This window comes from Python bivittatus, unplaced genomic scaffold (assembly GCF_059951505.1).
Source record: "Python bivittatus isolate LINGU-HERP-01145 unplaced genomic scaffold, Pbiv_v1 ctg000070_np1212, whole genome shotgun sequence".
NCBI lineage: Eukaryota > Metazoa > Chordata > Lepidosauria > Squamata > Pythonidae > Python > Python bivittatus.
Window position 1 is genome coordinate 33,099,333 of NW_028277034.1, and position 23,618 is coordinate 33,122,950.

Sequence of the window (23,618 nt, forward strand, 5' to 3'; positions counted from 1 at the left end):
CAAGGAAGTACAGGTATTTTATGCAGCATAAACATATCCTAGGCCTTGATTTTTTTACTAGTTTTGTGGCTTGTGATAGTGATGGACTATCTGTTCAGAGGATTAATGTATTCAGGGATTGGTAATCAGTACATATGTGCAAAAAGATTCATTTTAGAGCTGGACGATTCTGAGTAATTCTGGAACATTTCGTTCTTCCAGACCATGCTGATTTTGTTGTTCTAGGAGTGGTCTGGCAGTTTTCCAGAAGCAAGTGTCTCTGAAAAACTACCAGATCAGCTTCAGAATAGCTGGATCCATCAGAAAAATGGTTATGTTATTTAAAGAAAGTCGGCAATGCTGTCTAGGGTAAGTAGGACCCCACTATAAATATTAATGATATTGACAACCCAGAGGCAACATGTACTTTAATTGCAGGCTTACATATCCCCACCTTCTCTCCCCACTTACAGTACATAATTGATTTGGAAAGCACATTGACTATCTAAACCAGGGTTCCTCAACCTCAGCAACTTTAAGATGGATGGACTTCAACTCCCAGAATTCCCTAGCCAGCATCTTAAAGTTACTGAGGTTGAGGAACCCTGATCTAAACTTTTTATTTGCAAATGATGCTAAATGGTTTAGCATAAGCTGTGAATGAATAGAAACAACCCCCAATGCAACTTGAGCTGATGTTTGCCCTTCTGTTCCTTCTGTGCATTTGACAAATCTTTTAGTCTTAGCTAAAGATAACTTATGCCAGGTTGGCACAATCAGCTGTGGTAAACAGTAACTGTGGGCCAGTATCAAAGAAACCACTTGAAATCATGGATTTTGAAGTTTGTTTCCATGTGAAACCCACCATAATTTCCAGATCTGAATTATGTAGAGATTGTGGTTAATTAAAATCAGAAACCATAATTTTTAATTTGGAAGAAAGGAAAAAAATAGAAAATATGCTACAATGACTTAATTAATGTTAATTAATATTTAAATTAAAATAAATTTAGTTTTGGCCCTGTTCTTTCTTAAGCCTTACCCACTTCTTGGATTGCCTCCCCCATGCCACTTTAAGAATAAGTGGGATCCTCGTATGAAACAGTGATCACCATTATACAAACCATGGTTTAACAGGAAATGCAGATATAGCCAATGGGAAAAATGACTCTGTTGGAAGGAAGAGATATTTGGGGAATAAGAATTGTGCTTCAATCATTAAAGTACAGGGAAAGTGGGATTAAATAATCTTCTGAATAAAGGCCTATTATTTTTTTGTTCTCTTGTTCTCATTAAGAAATTGCATGCAAGAAAACTACTTTGTTTACATATTAAATATATATTCATTCCTTTTAAACACTTTCTATATCTACTTTAGTTTGTTGTCCTAGAATTTTCAAGGAGAAAGCCAGTCTAATGCTTTGGGTACCTATATGTACCCATAGATCCTCTTAATAGAAAGTATTTAAGGTAAAAGGTACAGTAACTAAAGATACAATATTTTAATTGTTTAAAATTAAATAGTGGTGAAATTGCCATGCTGCAAAGCAACATGATAGCCTGTACTATTATCTTTACTTCCAAGAATGTCTCTAGACCCCACAGAGGCGCCATAGGAGTCTTAGGATGTATAAATGGCCATGGCTGCAGTCCAGAGCTTTGTTTAGAAATGTCACCTCCCCAGAAAAACAAACAAGCTGAGCTGAGCTGGTAGAGAGCATCCTGGGGCAATGAGAGTTTAAAAGGAACAGCAGAAGAACATACTCAGTTTTCCATTTAGAAAAAGAGGCAGTACCTGGTGAACCTCATCTGGATTTGGAAATTAAGCAGCATCAGGCCTAGATGGATATACTAGAAGAAAGCAGTGGCATATCTCTTACTGCTATTGACAAGGCTATATGGGCATGTTCATGAAGTCACCAGGTGTCAAGTTCAACTTAAAGGACAAGCTACCTTTTAAAGAAAGTGTTTCATGAATACAGTATTGTAGCCATTTTATGGGAGCCTGTAGTATGTTCTCAGAATGCCAGAGGTGCCCATCAGCCCCTAAAGGCAGCTTGCCCTGCTTAAATGGATGCTGAATAGCTGGGATTTTGGCTAACATTTTTGGGCTGTTAGGGAATTATTGTACTGTCAGTCATTTAATAATTGTTCAAATGTGGTACTGGCAGTCAACAAGAGATGCTTCATGTGTTACAGGATTAGGCTTGCTAAATGTAGATTAGTAATACAGAACTATATCCAGATGGGCTGGATTCCTTTACTGCTTTGAAAACAATCCATTTCAGGAAGGGAATTTGGCTTCTTTAACAAGGTAGGAAGCATAACCAGTCAATCCAGTTTATTGTTACATCTAGGTATTCTGCAGTGCTTTACTACTAAGTTAGGGTTCTATTTTGGATATTTCCTTAACTAGGGAAAAAAATGGCTTAACACTGGGGAAAAACAGGGCGGAGAAAATAGTTTTGCAGTTAATTTCATCATCACCACCTAAATAAATAGGTTAGTTCTGAGATATCTTAATTACATAGGTGTATCATGATATTCTTCTAAGATGACTCAGATGAATTATGAAATCCTAGGACATTTCCACGGCCAGGAGCACACAGTTACCTTTTAAGGGGAAGCGAGAGAGTGCAGTAGTCAGACTGAAGATGCAAAGTCGATGAAAACACATTGTAGCCTTATTTGGGGTTGTTTTTCCTTTCCTTTTTTCCTTTTCCTGAATAAATTAAGCTTATTTTACAGTTTTCATTTATTTTCCTATCTCTAAAAGGTGAAAAACCATGCAGCTGATATTTTACAATTACAGTCCGAAACTGGTCAAAGAAAGCTCAGAGGTCTCCTATTGTGATATATTTCCCTTGCTTTCTAAGGACATTAAGCATTAGTTTTCAAGGAAGGACAATGTTACTAAAATGATTCTTTTCCATGAAGAAAAATGTCTGTTTTTCAAGTTGTCAAGATTTTTATTTACAAATTACAGTGTGAATGCTATTTACATGGCATTTAATTCAATTCAACTAGATTTCTTGACTAAATGATCTTCATTTAGTCATATATTCAATGAAAACCCATAATTTGCAGAGCCACATTTGTTTGTTCATTCTTTTTGATAGCATTTGCTGGATTCATCTGGGATCATGTTTTGGGGAGGAGATCAGAAGAGTCAAGATGAAGGTCATGACGGACAGAAAAAAGAGCTGAAATTTCAATTGTGTGATTGCAGTTGCCAGCTTGACTTTTTTGACACCCCTATGGATGCCCCTGATACTTTCATGCACCCTTACTGGATTTTCTATCCAACAAACCAGTTAAGAAAAGGCAATAGACTGATCCCATCAACATATACGGATCTTTCCTGGGACTTCTGGTGGAAGCATGGTGAGCTAAAGACATCTCTGTGGAGAGCAGAGATGACAACTGTGGCAAAAGACGAGAGGACAGGAGATGCCACATGTGCTCTGTATGGCTGCTCCTTATGAGGAGACTGCAGGACAGCGGGTCTCCTGCAGGTTTGAGTGACGGGAGATATAAGGATTAATCATCAAGCTCACAATCATTGCAGAGCCTTTTAAAAGACACTACGTTCACTAGCCTGACTTCTAATCACTTTCAGAAATTGCTTATGTAACCATCTTAAAGCTATTGGAGATCTTTGAAACAACATCTTTGAAAAATCTCCTGGTGAGTCTCAACGAAATAAAAATTAACTATAAATTTAAGATCTTAAAGAATTTGAGATAAATGGCAAAAAGTTAAATAAGATCTTGAAACAAAGTTATAAATGAATTAAGGATCCAGACAAATTCAGAATATTGAAACTTTTACTTAAGATTTTGGAACTAGCTATATAAAATAAATAGCTTTTCATGGGAACCAGTATTATTTTGTCTACTGTAAGTCATAACAGAGATTAGAGACCTTATGATTTAAATTGGACACTAGAGGGGACTAAAGATTCCAGGCAAAAAGAAAAAAAAGTCTTTGGTTTTGATTAGGATTGGGATTTACAAAATGACACAAAACAATATAACATTTGAAATATTAAAGGAGATCTTCAAAGAATGGGGGCAGAAATATCAACAATATCAGTAACGTCTGCTTCTATAGATAGACTATGTTTAAAGGATGTTAAAGAAGGAATGACAGATGTGAAACAAATCTTGCTTGATGCAGAAATAATGGAATCAGAAATATTGGATTTTTAAAAAGTGTGGATTACAAAACAGAGACGTTATTCAAAGCGGAAATACAAATAACAGGCCAAGAGAATGACCCAGATAAGGACTCTTTACGGGATATGCAAAAGAAGCTGGCTGAAATTTTCAAAATTAAAGGGGAAATGCAAATGATAAACCAAGAGAATGACTTGGATAATGTCTTTTCATTGGATTTACAAAAGAGGTTTCTTAAAGCCTTGTTCGCGACGGGACAAAGAAGAATTGAAAAGAGATCAAATCCCATGATAATATTTGAATGAATTAAAGATTAAGATTTTCAGAAGTAAAAGGAAGGAATATAAAGTTGGTTTATTTGATCAAGATGAAAATAAACATGTTTTTATGAAATTCTGGTAACCCTTTACGGGCTTTTTGCTGAGACCAGGATTGAAAAGTTGATGTCTTATGGATTTGCTTATAGATAAGGGATGGGATATGGGATGAAGAGATCTGTCTTCGGAACTTAATTTTAACCTGTGGACTTAATTTAAAAATTAAAGGTCTCTAGCAGCTTTGTTGAGATCTAGCAAAAAATCCAAGGTACAGTAGAGTACTACACATATACCCAAACTACACAGAAAGTCTGAGATCAATTAACACAACTGTCTTAAAGACTTGGGGAGTGGCTTTCTGCAGAAGGTATTAGTCGTTCCAAATACTGTATCCCTTACATTGTCTTTTGGGAAGTTGAGTCATACAGTATGTTTTAGAAATGTTATGGGTCATAACTAGTAAAGGTAAAATGTATCACTAGGATCAGACAACACAGTAACTGGAAGGATGTTTAGGTATTTTTAGCTTTTTATATGTTTTTATGTTTTTATAATTTTATTGTGAGCTGCCCAGAGTTGTTTTAAGAAGAGTGGCCATACAGATTTGTTAAAATAAAAATAAAATAAAATATAAATAAATGCTGGCTTTGTTCCCCCCCATTCCCCCCCCCCATTTTTTTCCCAAATCCTGGGTGGGTAGAGGCTTTTCTGGTCTCTATCTTTTTCTTACCAGAAGAGTCTCGCTCCCCAAATCAAAGAATTCAGTGAGTCAAGAAGGAAAAAAAAAAAAGGGGGTGGTGGAAACACAATGTTAAAGGCAGTTTGGAAAAGAAAGTCACTTGGGAGAGCAGGAGACTCTCTACAGGAATTTCAGGCTTCTTGCCTGTTTCAGTACCAGTCTTCAGTGTTGGCATCTTGTGTGACTCATTTGGGACAGATTAGGGATCCTTTGGACTAGGACTCACCCCAGTGCTTAGCTGCCTTATTATTAGAAGCAATGGAGATGGTCTTGGATTTGGTACGTAGGACTCCCACTATGATTTCAGTATCCAGTATATTCAGTATCCTGTCAGGGTAGCTGCTGATTTCATGGCCACCATCAGGATTATGGTAGGAAAATGTTTGCAGTCTTTTTTATTACTTAGTTTAGTTTAATTTGCTGCTGCTGCTGATTGGACTAAATCTAAGATGGCAGATATTGTTTATCAACTACTGTTTCACTACATTTTTTTAAAAAAATTACAGGGTAGTATGTCAGTTTAATGAATTTTACTGTTATTAGTAATGTGCTGTGAGACTTATTCTGGCAGCAAATGACTCATACATTAAAAAAATAATGTAATGAAATAAAAACAAACAGCACTTTTCTTTTATGCCCCTTAAACCCTTTTAGCTGCCTTCTGAATCTATTCCAGCTCCTTTTGAATTGTCACAGCTAGACATAAAAATATTCCAATGTGGTTATGCCTGATAACTGAGCGGATGTTGCAGCTGTATTCAGTCTTTTTTTCTGAGCTTGTTCTGTTACAGTTGCAAACAAAAATGAATTAGAAAACACCAAGCTTTGTGGGTTTAGATAATTTCCAAATCTGAATGAGGAGCATGGAGGAGAGTCAACCTTCATGTTTCCTTGATAGCAATAAGCATGCAACTGCAGTATTAAATTCAGAGTTACATTTCCTTGATGTTCCTGCAATGACCTCATATACAGAGTTTTCTGAACTGTGTATTTTTTTCCCACCAAGTTAACTTTAAGTTCTGAATTGGGTTCTAGTGAGCCATGATGATATCAAATGTGTGATGACTCATGACTCACTAGCACCTACCCATCCCAGCAGAAGGCCATGATTGGGTTCTTTATTTCCTCTGTTTCTATGATTTAAAAGCAAAAACGCATCATACTATTGTAATTTAATTAAGATACCATCTTGCACACAGCCTCCCAAAAGTACTTTTCATTCCTAGTTATTTTTATTAGGGCCTATAGGATATTGACGTTCCTACCATTAGCTGGATTATGCTCATAGTTGTAAATGTAAGAAGATTTATGACTGCATGGATGTAGTAAAACAATGGTTTGTTCTTAAGAGAATGACACAACAACAATCAATTATGTCATCTTATTTTCTTCCTTGCCTTTCTAGTTTTGTGAGAAAAAAACAGAGCTGAAGTGTGTGAACCTAAGATTCTCCACATGAAATTGTATGTTTTAAATATTTGAATACAATCTTTGATTTTTTTAATTTATGATGTATAATAATCATGAAATTACATCAGTCAATTTCATTTTGCATTTTCCGAAGATGGGCAAGTCCTTGAGAGGAGGATCATGCCCAAACCTAATAGGTACAGTATGAACATCTGCTCAGACTATCCTGCCAATTCTGGTTAACCTAGAAGAGGCTCCTTATAACTTCTGGTGGACTGGATTTACCAGATTTGTAGTTGTATTTTGCAGCTTGTTGTTTGGTCTGGATGAAAGAATGGATGTTGCTGAGAAACAAGAGACTTTTAGAGTTAGAAATCCATGACCTAAGGTTTGGATGGCATGGATACTTACGGTACAATAAAGTTAAAATGAATGTGGATTTTTAAAATCATGTTATTAGTTGTGCCATAGTAAGGATATGGAATAAATATAAACCCAGGTTGTGCCCGAAAATACCATTGGGGATCTCAGCTCAAGAAGCATTCCACAGAAGGGAAACAGCAGGCAAAGATGTACCGGGTTGACAAAGCAGGAATTATTGGAAAATCATGAAGGGAAATATAAGATTAAATCAAGAGAGCAACTAATAGCAGAAAGATATAATTGTCAATGGCTTTCTCACTTACAGTTATCAGAAAGATTCAAAATGGACAAAAAGACTTATGGTATGAAGCAAAGTAAGACAGAATTTGTGCACTGATGATGAACATTTAATTGCTAAAGTGTACAAACTTTTGTCGAAATTTGAGACAGAGGAAGAACAGGTTAAAGAATGTATGATAAAGTGGGCTAAGAATTTTGGTTATAACATACAGATGGAGCAATGGGAAAATATAGGGCTAAAAGGGTTGAAATTTACATTATATTATGATCTTAAAGAGAATTTTTATAAAATGATATATCATTGGTACATGATGCCAGATAAATTACCTAGAATGTATAAAGGCACTTCAAATGTAAGTTAGAAATGTGAACAATATGAAGGGACATTCTGCCATACTTGTGTACATATAAAAAAGTTTAAAAATTTTAGATTCAAGTACATGCATTGATACAGAGGATTTTGAAGATTAATATTCAATTGAAGCCAGAACTTTTCCTTTTAAAATTGATGGATACACAGTTAGAAAAGAGTCATGGGAGATTATTTCAGTATATGATTACTGCAGTAAGATTATTATCTGTACAAAGTTGGAAAGATTTGGCCCTACTCACTATGGAGGAATGGTTGGTAAAACTGACAAATCTTGCTGAGCTGGACAAACTGATTTCTTTGATTAGAGAAAGGACAATATCTACATTTATTGGTGACTGGAAACCCCTTATGGACTTTTTGCATAAAAATGAAAAAAAATGAATTTGTGATTTATGGTTTTGATGATTAGACAGGATAGATTATAGAAAGAAGAGAGTCATGATGTAACTTTAGAGAGAGGGGTTAAAATATAATTGTACTTATAACTGCTGTGAAAAATATCGGAAGCCACTTCTTTACGTCTTTATGTCTTTCTTTATACCCTGCTCTTTTTTTCCTATTTTCTTCTATTTTCTTTTCTTATTGCACTTTTAGTTTTTTCTGTTCTTTCTTTTTCACTTTTTTGGTTCTAGTGTGTTGTAGTTCTTATTGTTCTTAAAACTATATATATATATATATAAATATATATATATATATATATATATATATATATGGCTTCTGGTGGCAACTGAAGGAACAGTAAGAGATTCCCTATTGATAGTACAGATGTTTAATGTGTCCATGCTAGCTAGATTCATACATACAGCACCCTGGACTATAATTGGGTTTTTTAGTTCAGGTTTAATATGTTGAATGAGCCTAGCCACTGTGCTTTTAAAACAAGATTTAGTATGTTGTATGAGTCCAGGCAAGAGGTTTATTAAGAAAACCATTATTAAGCAAACTACATCCTAGTGTGATGCACGAACCCTAGTATGATGTATTATCAGGCCTTTAGTAGTCAACTGCAATTGTTGGTTAGTTTTCTTAAGAGATATTTGCTTTGCCTTATTTTGCAGAGCAGAAACGCTGGTCTTGACCAGCTGCTAGAAGCATGTAGTATCTGTTTCCTGTTTTCTGTAGCAGTGAACTGCTACCTTTTGTTAGTTTTGTGCACAAATGTGTGTGCATTTGTGTGTGTGATGTATTAGTCACTTGGCATTAACTACAAGCTATTAAAAAACAGACAGACACAGTGTCTCAATAAATGAGATTACTGTATTGAGTATGAATAAGCATGAGCCACAACCTGGATATTTCATAAAAAACACTCCCAAAATATTTCCAGTCAATGTCAACATGTTTAGAACGTCTGCTAAAAGCTACAGATTAGAATTTCACTGGTGAATAGTATTTTTCTTGGTCAATCTCTTTAACATAGTATATGTGTTCCTTTTATATGATACTTTCATTTTATTTTGTATGCATTTATCTGTTTTGATTGTTTAAAAATCCTAATCATCTGCTTAAAAGAATTACAAAAGAGCACACAAAGTTCAGTCTCCTGCTAAATAGGACTGATTGCAACATCCTGAATCTTCAGTTCATATGAAAATGTGTGGAATTAATTATGTTACAGGCCTTTGCAGATACCAATCCCTAAGCTTGAAAATGGCTTAATATGGAACCTATACATCTATAAAACTAATGGGAGAGAGGAAATAGTGACCTATATACATTAAGGAAGAGCCTGGGCAATCATTTGGTGGTTGAGCAAATATTTAACATATGGATGGGTGAAGGCAGCAATGGGAATCACAGTAGTGATGTAAAGTCAGAAGGGGATCATGTCATACACATGGGCAAGACAGATTTTGTGTTTCTTCCAGGGGCTGTTTGTTTTGTTTGTGAGAAGTTCATTTTTTAAATAGAAGAGAATATCTGTAGCTAAGGGTTGAACTATGGGAATCTGAGTGCTCTCTGAGCTTGGTTGTTTGTTTGAAATGTACATTTTATTACCTAACTGGGTAACATCATCAGAGAGCACCAACAACTCTGCATTATTTTTTCCCTCCAGGAGCTCAAGATGGTGTACAATGCATGCCTTCCCCTTATATTTTCCCACAAAATCAGTCCTGTGCAGTATTTTGAGGTGAGTGACTGGCTCAAAGCTAGCCAGGGAGTTTCCATGGCCGAGGGTGGACTAGAACCTGAGTCTCAACACTTCCTATTCCAACAGATTAACCCAGTGATGGTGAATCTTTTGGGCTCGGTGTGTCAAAAATTCGGAAAATGTCTTAACTTGATTCTGCTGGCATGTCACCTCCCTCCCCAAACAAAAGAGAAACAATTGTTTACATTTTCATTTAGTTTTTAAAAATACAGTCCAATCATGTGTGGTGCTATGTATTATATAAAGAAACATCAAATAATTACAAAAATGAAATATGAGTAAAACAAACTCAGTTTCTTTGGTAACTCAAACAGGGAGAACAGTTGTTGTCAGATATAGGTGAACACTCACCCAGAACATCATAGCGTGTCACCTTTGACACATGTGTCATAGGTTCACCATCAATGGATTAACTATTCCATTAAAATGATGGGGGGTGATTTTTTTTTTTTAAAAAAAGCAAAGGGTATGTTTAGCCTATGTTAGGGCCAACTGTGGAATATAGGAATACCTTTATATAAATATATAGTGAGGCTTCAGTTATAACACTGTGTACATTTCTGTTCATATCATGGAGAAACATTCCCACTACAGAATGGGAAAATATGAAAAAAGGATGTGACCAAAATAGTTATGAGCAGCAGTTCATTACTACAGCAATTGAAGGATTTGGTTCATAGGCGAATTGGATAAGCAATGATGTGATAGAAGTATATAAAATTACCCAAGTACAGAAAATGGGGATATGATTAGAATTTGGATCATTCATTGAAACGAAATGTGTGGAGATTAACATGTGGATGGTGAAGGCTGCGGTGGGAATCATGGTAGTGATATAAAGTCAAAAGGGGATCATGTCATATGGGCAAGACTGAAATGTTGTGTTTCTTCCTGGGGTTGTTTGTAAAGGAAATATTTTTTTACACAATAAATAGGAAATAATTTAAGTATAGAATTAACTGACATCAGATGTGATGAAGATCACCAATTTAGACAGCTTTAAAAAACTGAAAAAAATCCTGCAAGATGAGGTCATTTACTAGTTAGTAGTCTTGACAGCAGTAAACTACCTCATAAATCACAGGCAGCATCATAAATAATAACTTCTAGGGAGAAATAGTGGAAGAAGTCTATTTCTCTTTTCCATTGTTGCTCCCTAGCATTTGGCACTTGAGATATGTATATAAGGCATTACAGGTAATCCTCATTTACCAACCACAGTTGGGACCAGCAACTCTGTCGCTAAGCAACATGGTAATAAAGTGAAACATCACGTGACCACGCCAACTTACATTAGTTCCAGCTGTCATCATGAAGCAAATCACCTGCAGTTGTTAAGGGCGATGTCACGTGACCATGACTTGCAACTTCCTGCCAGTTTCCCCATTGATCTTGTTTGTTGGAAGCCAGTTGTGAAGGTCGCAAATGGTGATCACATGACTGTGGGATGCTGCAACTGTCGTAAATGGACACCAGTTGCCAAATGCCTGAATCATGATCATATGACTGTGGGGATGCTGCGACAGCTGCAACTTTGAGGATTGGTTGCAAACCTCCTTTTTCAGCACTATTGTAACTTTGAACAGGTGGTCAGTTAGTGAGGATTCCCTATATACCTAAAAAAGGGTGTACTATATATGTCAGTTTCGAGTTCTCTCAATTTCTCCTTGTATTGAAACTTATATATACCATATTTTTCCGTCAATAAGACGCCCCCATGTACAAGACTACCCCCACTTTTCCAACCCAAAATTAAGAAATCAATATTTTAAAGATAGTGCAGAACACATTTTTATTTAGTAATTAGTTAACATTTACCTGATACACTCTGTGGGAGGAGGTCCAAACCGTCTCTCTGCAGCTCTATTTCCAGGCTCTTTTGCAAAACTGATTACATTCAATCATGAGTGAAACTGCCGATAGCTTGTCTCTGCAAACAGACTTCCTCTAATTGGTTTGTTCAGCATCAGCTGACATCAGTTACATAAGGCTTGTGATTGGAGGAAGTCTGTTTGGGAGACAAGCTATTTCACTCGTGATTGGAGGCTAGCAATAGGAGGAAGCCTGTTTGCAGACACAAAGTATGGGCAGTTTTGCAACCGCGCGGTTCTCTCCTTGGCTGACTTCCTTGAATAAGATGCCCTTCAATTTTTAGGGTAAGGATTTTAGAAAAAAGTATCGTCTTATAGTCAGAAAAATACGGTACTTTGATGCCTATTTCTCCAAATACACATATTTCAGGCGCAATCTTACCTTATATTAATAGTTTTTGCAATAATTCCTTAATATCTTTTATAATTATTTTCATGAATACTTGAGAAGCATTTCTGTACTTTATGTTTTTTTTAAAAAATACAGTTAACTATATTGCAAGCTTTGAAATAAAGTTTTGAATGGAAACTAAGTTTCAGTTCATGTGCTGGGTTGAAAACACAAAATTAGATCAGTTTGCATTCAAATGTGAATTAGAAGTAAGTAAATTTATATGCTGCCCAATTCCCAATGACTCTGGGTGGTTGAGTTAAATTCCTTTTTTCCCATCTCTGTTGCCCTCCTAGCCATGCTTGTCAGGTCCCTACAAGCAGTTGCTTGGCCATGGTATGGCATGGAACAGCCCCTAGTGATCCAGCAGGGCTCTTCTTAGGTTCACTAGAAACCACTGTTCATATGGCTCAAAGTTTCTGATGAATCTATCTAAAGGAACACAGACAATTGCAATCCTTTTGTAAATTTTCTTATATTCATGTCTTAAAACCCACAATAATCTTCTTTATGTTATTCTTTTCCACTTTTGATAAAATCTGATGATTGTTTAAAATTACCTGTTAAAGCTCTTAAAGTTAGGTAGTTCTGGTATTGCTTCTGGCTTAAACAATTTAGGATACAAAGCTTCCAGCAGCTCAGGGTCATTACGGATGGCTTCAATCCAAGGTGATTGATAGTATTTTGGCACAGATGTAGTATTGAACTTCTCAGGAGGAATTGTCTTCAAAGGTCCAGAGTAACCTTTAGGGTTAGGGTTAGGAGGATAGAGACACATTTGAATTTGATGATAGCAGTCTTCCAATATATTTAGACAAATCATTCTTACTACATCTCCTGTGAATCAGATAAAACATTATAATTACCTTTTAATGATTATTAAAAAATTTGTAGTTTTAAGTCATATTCTGTGTTCTGTACTTCTGAAGTATTCCTATTGAATAACAGTGGGTTTGCTCTGGAAACAGCAACACCAAAATTCTTGGTTTTACCAGAATTTTCATGTTGACGGTATTATGAAAAAAAAGCATATTTGGAAAGGATGGATGGGAAAAGACTAACATTAGGATGTCAGATTCAAAATTTGTATACATGAACCTCCCCCCGCCAAGATTTAGCCATGCCCTTCCTATAATATAAAAATATAAAACGATCTAAACATCTACAGTAATATAGATATGGATGGACATATGTAATTTGAGCGATCAAGGTCAGTCAAACCTACCCAGAAGAATCCAGATCAGGAGAAACCAGCTTGGCTAATTTCCAGCAGAAGCCAGGCATGCACTAATTAGCTGCCTTTGCAACATCACTGTCACCTTCTCCCCCATGATTTTTAAAGTAGTTAAGAAATGACAGGATTTTAAAAATAATAAAGTGACAAGCAAATTTAATAAAAGATAATCCACCTGAAGCAATGAAGATCAGGAAAACCATTGTTAGATGATTATTTTAATAAAATATGTGTGAAGAGTAAAACCATGAGGATAGACAAATTTGGTGCACAATAGTAAAAACTAGGGCTGAAGAGATATTTGGGGGCACTTTGCTTCAGTGAAGCAATACCATGGATCAAAAATGTGCTTCCAAGTGTTGGATTAGGATGGCTAAGTGGAATGAAACAGCTGACTGGATTGATTCATCTTGGAGTGGCACAACTCTTTTTTTTTTTTTTGGTCAAGAAGACACTCTTGAACTGGTTTGCTTCAATGATTCAAGGCAACATGTATTATGTAGCTTCCATTTATTTAAAGCAAGTGCATGCTGGCTATTTAATGGGAATTTTACCATTTAAGAACAATAAGTTGTAACAGACATGAGAATACACTTGGTCCCATGCTTTAAAGCATATACATACACTATCAATATTTATTCAGCAGTAAGTCATGCTGTGTTCAGTAGTGCTCAGTTTCAGGAAATTGTGATGACAATTCCAGCTTTAATTAAATCTCCTTTTTAAAGGTTGAGTCAAATCCATTATGTGGCACTCATAAGAGGAAAAAGGCTATGATCAATTTATAAATTATTTCTTACAAATTAGACAGCTCATGTTTTCAACAAGGTAAGAGAAAGCTTCTTTGTATCCTGATGCCTCCAAATAAATAAAACAAGTCTTTTTACAGCAAGGGGTTTATACAACAGCAGAAAGTGTTCTTGCAGCCAGAAAACCAAATTGTCCTCTCAGTAACTCCCATATGAAGGTTTCCTTCAAATATTTTTATTTGACTCAAAACCTGTGTATTCCAGCTAAACATGATATAATTGACGTTGCGCCCGTCTAGAAAATGTTAGATTCTATCAGTAACAGCAGCAAGAACAACAAAATGATAGATTTATATAGCTTGCTTATTCATGAAAGAAGACTCTGTGACCTTAAATTTTTTTTAAAAAAATTGAATATAACAATGTCTGACATTTATCAACGCAAGGAAGTTGCATAAAGTGTCATAATACCAAGTTCTAATCCAAACATGCTTAAAATAAATATCCATCTGAATTAAATCCTTCCAGACAATCCACAATAAATATACAAGGGAAGAGTCAGAACTCTTTCCTGAAATCACATTGCTGTTTTGGAGGTATTGTCTTTATAATATGCATAATATTGTATTCAAAAGTATTATTGTGTCCTATCCACACAGAATAACCATTGCTACTGCGAAGACTTCATAGTAGATGAATGCATACAGTAAGTGTGAGGCTCACTCTATGGGTTAACAAATGAGCATCCACTGCTTGTTTTGCATAATTTAATTCTAGATTTATGAATCAGAGATGTGGGAAAGACTTACACAACAAAATACTGAGAAACATGTTTAAAAAACAAAGTCATGTTTGCTTTAGAAGCCTCAGAAGCAAACATAAAGTCCTAAGTATTCTGTAAATCTAAAATTTTTGGGAACATATCTCCCAAAATTATTAGCCAGTATTCCTAGTGGTTGGAAATTCCGGAGCTATCATTCCGTTTTATCTGGTAGGAGCTGAGGTAGCATAAGGTATAAAAAGTTATATTATGAACTGGGGAGTTAGAATCTTGGATTTAAATCTGACATAGAGCATGTCACAAATCTACCAGATGAATTTAAATAAGCAATGCCTATTGGTAAGAACTGCATGGTTATAAGTATTATCAACATTATGTGCTATAGAAATGCCAAATTACTCTTTTGTTATACTGACATCCTGCATTTCCATTGATTTCTTTTTTAAATTATATTGCATAAACTTAAAAAGTCCAAAAGAGTGAAGAATTAAAATACAAAAGGCAGAATACAAACTATAACAGATTAAAAATATTGTAAAGGAGAATTTGGTGGCATATTTTCCCCTTCCCTTCTACTATTTTTCCCCAACCACTAACTACTATTTAAGTATTTATGCTATGCCTTTAATATGTAATATTAAACATTGGAAAATTTTGCTTATATCTTGTTAAGTCACTTCATCTGCTGTTTTTAATTAGTCTCTTGACTCTTTCCTAGAAGCTGTATTTCAAATATCTAAATCTGCCTTACTGTATTTTGTATCATATATAAGGCAGCCAGTCCTGCTTAAATGTTGTTATACTGTATTTCTGTTATGTATATATACCGTCAGATATGCCACTGCTGCACATTCACCACTTTTGGGCTACCAATCCTGTATCATCGGCAGAGTTTCATTTTTCCAATGTTGTTCCAGGTTTATTTTTTACCATTGTCAGCTTATATCATACATACTTTTCATTTATGCTTAAAAATAAAATATATATATATTTTTAAGATTTTCTGAATATTGCGATGCATTTCCTTCCAATACTTTTGAGGTTGGTTTTTTTGTTTTTGTTTTTTGCATGACATGATAAAATGCTACAATAAATACCACCTGTAAACCATTTTACTGATTTTTTTCTATAGCTCTTCTTATTATTCCACTGTAATTACTTCTTTGAAATCTTACATCTATCTTATCATGAAATTTTTAATTTGTTCCAGCTCTGTATTATGTTTCAATAACAAATTGTAAATGCCTCCCAGTAGATGATCTTGACTGTGTGATCTTGCATTTCAAATTCTGTTGTCTTTCTCAAGGTTCATCCTTCTTTCTTTAAGTCCCTTTTTATCTTCTAGTTATTTGTAAATACATTAACTATGGTAAATTTCTTTCTTCATTAAGCAATTCTTGCTAAGCCTTTAGTCTGTTTTCTGAATCTAGATGTAGCATATGTAATTAAATATTTATTACTGTAGTTATCCTTGAAGTAAAAAAGCACTTGACAATGATGCTAATGGTGAAATTGCCAGATTTATCCCTATTTTTAGAAGATTCCAAATGTTTAACAAACTTTCTCTGCTAATGCTTATATGTTAATGTTAATATATCCCTTCAAATTCTCTTCTTCTTTTGTTTCTTTGTACGGTTAATACCTTTGGCCAAGCCATCTCCTATAATTTATATTCTGCCATTTGGAGATTGTCTCTGTACTGTTATCCATGAGACAGCTTACTTGATAATATAATTTAAAGTTTAGAAATGCAAGTCCACCTATTTCTTTTAAGTCTTGCAAAATTTTGAATGTTACTCTCAGTTTTTTCCCAGTCCATATGAATCTGTTGATGGTGCTTTGCCAGTCCTGCAAGCTTTTGTTTGAGATTGGAATTGGTGCTTTTGAAATAGAAAGTTCATTTTAGGCGTGCATTCATTTTTGTTGTCATAATACGTCCCAGCCAAGAAAATTTTCAGTTTTCCATATCTCAAGGTCTTGTTTTCTTTTTATAATTTATTATAATTGTTTTGAAACATGTCTTTGTTACATCCTATCAAGTAAAATCCTAAATATTTCACAGGATCTTTTGTTATCTCATAGCTAGTCTATTTTTTTTTTTTTTTACAAAAACTTCCTCTTCAAAAGTTAGATACTTGTTATTATCTTTGTTTTCTTTTCATTAATTTTGTATCCAGAGAATCAGCCAAGTCTTTCTTTGTTTTCATCAACTGCCTTATAGAGCTTGTGGTTGCATAATTGTTAGTATGACATCATCTGCATAGCATTTCATTTTATATTCCTATCCTTGAATTTTGATCCCAGTTATTTGTTTGTCTTTTCAGATCTTATCTGCCAAGACTTCTAAAGCAATTACAAATACTGTAGTAAAGTGGAGAGCAGACACCCTTGCCTCGTTTCTTTACTTATTAACAAACTTGAAGAGAGTATTGCATCTGCTGTAATCTTTGTTGTTTACCATTGATATATGTTCTCCACCAAAGATTTAAATTCTTCTCCTGGATTCATTTTGCTGAGGACCTCTAACAAGAAAGTCCACTCCAAATTGTCAAAGGCTTTTTCTGCATCCAAAAAATTACTACAACTGCCTTCTTTTTCTTGTTGTTAATATATTCTAATGCATTTATTGGGAATCTAATGTCCATTAGCTTCCTTTTGGGAATACAACCCGTTTCATCTGTATGTATATTTTTGGAAATACATTTCCTCGTATGTTCAGTTAGTACATTTATGATGATTTCTATCCAGGTTTGGATCAGTTTCACGCTTGCTCATCTTCAACCTGAGGATCTGGCAGCATATTCAGTGGGTAATGTATTCTAACAATACTGGATTTCTACAGTTCTGATTTCTTTATGAGTGTTGCAATGTATGAATCACAATACATATGCCTGGCTATAAGTTCATTGTACTAAAGTAATGACAACAAAACTTGCCTCCTCTTCCCCATCTAATGCCAAGAAACTTACATAATTCTGTAAAATTCTCTTTTTCTTTGTTTCGACATACCCAATCAATATGAAGCTGTCTTTTATTGAGTTAGAAACTTCAACTTACTAATAGTAATTAGTATAACTTACTACCTGATCTTATTCACTGGAAGTTAAATGTAAGATTTGTATTCCATGCTGAATTATAATTCTTCCCAGAGTTTCTAGCACTGTACTTGCTTGTTTAAATGCCAGTGCAAATGTTTTACTTACAATATTTCCCCTGTAAAATGCCCTATCTGGAGTGTTTCTACACAGTTACATTTTAGGTTAGCAATTCTGTCTATTATATGGCTGTATTGGTTATTACACTACTGAAAAGGCTAGTGGGACTACCCCTATAAACAAAATCTGGGAGCTTTATTTATCTCAACTGTGGAATAATCCTTAAACATTGGATATGAAAGTTCCACTCTCCTCACAGTAGCTACCGTGATTCATCTACATTATTTTGATGTGAACAGAGATGTTTCATCATCTTTTTGGAATGGTACTTAAGATTAGTTCTATGTTACCTTAAGGACTTTATCAATTCTTTGCTGTTTTTTAAAGTTGTTTAGTACAAAAGCTGTGCAATGGCTTACCTGGGGCAATAGTTTCAGGGTTGGGTGGACCCCTTGGATCAGGTGTATTAGGAGGTGTCATTGGTGCATTTAGATGGCTAGGTTCCATGCCATGAGCATCCAACTGGACAAACTGTATGATCTCATTACGCTACAGTTGAATAGAAATAAAAATCACATCTATTAACTGAAAATATTAATTAAGAAAGGTGCCTTAGTGTGTCCTGGCTATTCAGCTTTCCCTAACTGGGAAAAAGACAGCATAGCTGCTCAGTTTAATTGCTTTCTGGCCATTTTTGCCTTTTTTCTCTGGTACCTGGGTATCAAATACTCATAAGCTGCATAGCATCTGGATAAACTGGATAATTACTATTCTTGCTTAAGGGATGCTGGGGGTGGGGTGGGGGGATGCCACAGGGATTTAATTGGCTTTCAAAACTACAATGGAAACTATCTGGCATGCTGAGAATAATAGGGTTCTACTGCTCTAAGCAAACAAGTTTGTTATAAAATATCATAAAAGCCTAATCAATAGCCTTTATTTTAGTAGCTTCTTTGTAGAGAGAGAAAAACCACAAGGTTGCTGCAGTGCCCTTGATTTTGAAGTTACCCAAGAAAGAGCTGAGAAATCTGACTGCTGCTACCCATAACTCGGAACTACCAGGAGTTGGTTTTGGGAAGAGAGAAGGAGTTCCTGGAGATCAAGATCACTACTAGAAGTGGGAGAACCACACAGTGGTTTCAGCATGGTATTTGGATTCTAGACAATTCACGCTAGTCTGATCAGAAGTCTTTAGCTGTTATATACCGAAGGGAATTTTAATTTTCTAACAGTTGAAGGCTAGACTAAGTATAATGCAAAGGATACATAGATTCTTAAAATACTATTCTGCTAAAAGCTGTCTGATTTAAATCAGATAAGTGGTCTGATTTAATTTGCAGCCAGGTTATTTGGGAATGGGAGCTCTGTTTTCTATACACCACGGACCTGATCTAAATCGATCTCCTGAAGTTAACTCTTCCTATAAAAGCAAAAACATACATGTACTGCCCCACTTTCATATTTTTAGGTCCTGATCTAAAATTAGTCCCCAAAGTTTGCTTCTGGCACAAGAAAAAGATACTGGGAAATTTCATTTTGACATCTCACACATCACATTTATGAGAAGGTCTAAGCAAGGAAGTGCCTAACAGTTATGGGAACTGAAAAAAGTTTGTTAGTTATCTTCCAAAGAGCCTTATAGAAAACAAAAAGTATTTGTGAATGATTGAAACAAAGTGGGGGTAATGTCACTGTGTTGTCTTTAGGAACCAAGATGGAGGCTGGCTTTCAGATTAGAATCTGAGTGTTAAAAATGTCTGTTTCCCTACAAACACAAAGCAGCTGAATTTTCCTCTCTTCCATAAGTATTAAAACAGCTTTCCCAGTGTGCTGCTGGGCAGATGTGTTGGGTTTCCAGTATTCCCAGCCAGCATAGCCTTCAGGAATTATACTTCCAATGCATTTGGAGATTTACATCTGGTTTTAAAAATCAGTACACTTAAACTTCTATTGATTTTGCTTGCTGAATTTCTATATCTTATCCATAAAGAATTTTCCCAACATTATCTCAATTGGCAATCATAATAATAACCTTAGTTCTGGCTACTGCATGAAGATTAAAGACAGGCTGGGATTATCCACCCGTTCTACTGGCTCATTAGTTCCAACAGTGCATCCCAAGCCTTAATCACTGTTTTGTTAACATAGAATTAGAGCTCTCTAAAACGTCAGAAGCTAATTTTAGCTATGACATTGAAATGAAAAGATTGTTAAGTACAGGCTCTGTTAAAGTACAATTTTCCATGGATAAAGGAAAAATTGAAACATGAAACAACAGAGAGTTTGAAAACAAGAATCCTCTAGAAAAAGGCTGAAGCAGGTTCCACTATGTCATTCTTTGGAATTACTAGTCTAGGACAAATTATTATGATATGGGTATCAGATTTTTAAAAAGTAAGGAAAATGTAGAATGTATGAAGGTCCTGAATAATTTGATTTTTTGTCATTTATGAGAGATGATCGTTCCTCATAAATCTGATAATGCTTTTCAACTTTCAGTGAAAGATTTAATCTTGCTTCTTCAGTGGTATGATTGCAGATGTTGAAGTTCAGCAGCTCACTGGGAAAGTGTGTATATACAAAGCACACACACTCAGCAGCGGCAACCACACAACCACCACTGTATTAGGATTAGCATTATTGCAATCATATGTGTCATTACTTTGGAATAAGCATCATTAAACTCAGGAGATAATTGAAATCAACTGCAGAATGATCCCCTGTTCCCCCATTCTCTTGATTCCTTCTGTACCAAGGTCAGATGATTTTAGATGGTCAGGGCTACAGTTTTGTTTTGTTTTGTTTTTCCCTTAAATTGTCATCTGAGTTCTGAATTTTGGAAATATATGTTCTAGTCAGTCCCTTGATTGTGTATGACCTTTAATAGTTTCTTTTTTCTTTTAAGTTGTGTCGTGGCATACATCAAAGATGCCCCCTTTATTTTGAATTTAGTTTTAGAATTTCTTGCTTCTGACATTCTGAAAATATTAAAGAGATTGCAAAGGGATTATAGAATTCTGCTATATGCATATGATATGTTTTATAGATGTCAGAAACTTTCTTTACTGATTGGATTTTATTAACATGAGAGTCCAGTATGCTGTCTAATTATTATTAATAATAATATGCTGCCTGACTCCAGCATCACCCAGATTATTCTTTAATATGGTTCAAAGCCAATTTGATGCCATTGATCTCAGTAATACACTTGATAGATTTAGGAAATGGAATTCTAGATTCTGTTCTGATTCCTTTGTTTATCTCAATATGAATAACTTTAGTTTAAAATAGCAGGTAAATCTCTATTCTGGGTCAGCCGTAGAGGAATGAAGAGCCGGTGTAGACCATCTCTTCGTAATTACTCTCTGGAAAAAGAAAGAACTTGAGATTGCCCACAAATGCTCCAGGAAGTTGCTCCTCGCAAGACAGCAATTTCCAGCAGGTTTAGAGCTCTGGGAGATGAGGGAATAGCCATCTTGCTCAAACCATGTTGACACCTTTAAAAAGGACACTGGGTTCACATACTTCCTTTTTTAATCACTTTCAGAAATTGCTCGTTAACTGCTTTTTCTTTTTTTTTCTTTTGGAATGAACAGCAAAAGGATAATTATAACTTTGATTTTGGAAAGTTAAAAATGGGCTAAGGGTCTAGATGGATTTGAAATAAGATTTTGGAATTAATTATAAGGATCCTTCCCATGAGAAAATACTTTTGTTTTGAATTCTCCTTAAAAAAAAACATAATAAGATGAGACTTTGAAGGTTGGACACTAGAGGGAAAAGAAGTAACTAATGATTACTATTAGAAAAACACTTAAATTTTACTTACTAATACAGAATGGAGCAAAATATTTTAACATTGGACACACTGAAGGATATTTTTGAACAATGGACCCAGAAGTTAATATTAAGAGTGTCTGCCTCTATAGACAGATTGTGTTTAAAAGATGTTATAGAAGAGGAACAAGTTTTATCAGACAAGACAGACTGATCTGAAAGTGAATTTAAAAATAACAGGCTACAAGAATGATATGGAAAAGCTGCTACACTGGACATATAAAAGAAAGCGGCTGATATCTTAATAATTAAAAGGGATGTGCAAATAACAAACTAAGAGAGTGTCCTGGATAATTTTCCTATACTGGATTTACAAAAGAGACTTGTTAAAACTTTGAAGAATTTTGTGCGAAAGGACAAAGAAAACATGAAAAGAAATCAAGTTTTAGGATATTATTTGAAGGGACTAAAGATCAAGATTGTTAAAAGTAAAAGAAAGGAATATAAAGTTGGTTTCTTTGATCAAGGTTAACATAGATCTGTTGTTATCTCTGGTAACCCTTAATGGACTTTTGCTGATCAGGATGAAATGACAATGTTTTAAGGATGTGTTTATAGATAAGAGATGGGATATGGGAAGAAGAGATCATTTGTTGTATTCTAAGAGAAGGTGCTAAGTTACTGAAATCGTTTATACTTGTTGTGATGAAGGGGGAAGTCACTTCTTTATATATTTTCTTTACTATATTCTTATTTTTCCTTCCTTTTCTATGTATCTGTTTTTTCCTTCTTTTCTGCACTTTCTATTTTTCCTTTTTATTCTTTTACTCTTTTTAGTTTGTATTAGTTTTTATCTTTGTAATTGTAATTTTTAATAAATTTACTATTAAAAAAGGAAACGCTAGATTCTAGGGATTATCCCAGGAAAATACAGAATTGGGTCCTAGAACAGGCTTGAAAAGAAGTTCAGAGATATATGCCTATCTACAGTTTATTATGAAAACAAAGTGCATCTGTTTCTCATTTGTGGTTATTTTGCTTCAGTGTTTGCTTCTGCTTAGTGGGATTGAATTTCTAAGTATGCAAAGAATAATATTTTGTAACAGGGGAAAAATGGTATTTTTTTTCTTCAGACAGAAAGATCAGCCATGCTGATCTTCCCTGATATATGAGCACAAATGCATACAGAAAGACGTGCTAGCATTTTTGTGATTCATCTACAGGGTTCCAAGGACTCACTGTGGGATCAAAGGGCCAAACTAGATGTTTACTTGGCAAGTAACTGTACTCTTGTTCTCTCCCCAGTCCCAACCCCAGGTCTGGTGATGGTGAATCCTTAGCAGGTGCTACTTCTATCTCCCATTCCCAATCACATCCAAAGTGCTTTCTTTCTCTGCGGTTGGAACACTCTTTTTTGCCGCTGACCACTATTTAGAATTAAATTGTCCTAAAACTATAGGCAATCCTTTCAAAGTAAGTGATATCTTTAAGCCAAAGCATATCTACATTTTGACCCTCAGAGCTAAATCAAATCAAATCTGGAAATTTACCAGGTACTCAGTAGTATTTGGGCAGCTTGCAAATTAAGTACATAATTGATCAGCTTTACTGAGTTTGGGAACTCATGACTTTCCCTAGGTCTCTCATGCTGCATTACAACCAAAAAATAAAGTACTCACATTTCTTGGTTTGCTAGATAAAAAATGAAGATTTTCATATGTATATTTGTCAGATCTCCTTTGCCGCATTTTGAATAGCCTTGCTCCTCGATTACTGAGTAGTGACAGTTCTTCCAGCATGATATCTCTGGGGATGCTAACCTTTTTTCCAAGATCCATTTGAGGGGATT

General features: G+C 35.0%; 1 protein-coding gene and 1 long non-coding RNA gene across 3 annotated transcripts in view; one reads left to right on the forward strand and one right to left on the reverse strand.

Moving 5' to 3' along the window:
- MYOZ2 (myozenin 2) overlaps positions 1–23,618 on the reverse strand; it is a 30,467-nt gene that overhangs the window by 3,510 nt on the left and 3,339 nt on the right. The window contains exons 3-6 of one of the 2 annotated variants that reach the window (XM_088132901.1): positions 23,449–23,618; positions 18,412–18,541; positions 12,634–12,817; positions 11,104–11,267 (exon numbers count right to left, since the gene is read on the reverse strand). In XM_088132901.1, coding sequence (XP_087989027.1) covers positions 11,105–11,267; positions 12,634–12,817; positions 18,412–18,541; positions 23,449–23,618 — 647 coding nt within the window. In that variant the 3' untranslated portion in view covers position 11,104. Of the gene's footprint in view, positions 1–11,103; positions 11,268–12,633; positions 12,818–18,411; positions 18,542–23,448 lie in introns of those variants that run through there. The other variant, XM_007433929.4, reaches the window with a different exon arrangement.
- On the forward strand, positions 1,133–23,600 carry LOC103065905 (uncharacterized). Its single transcript, XR_003085343.2, has 2 exons — positions 1,133–9,790; positions 17,162–23,600. It is a non-coding gene; the product is annotated as an uncharacterized LOC103065905 (long non-coding RNA).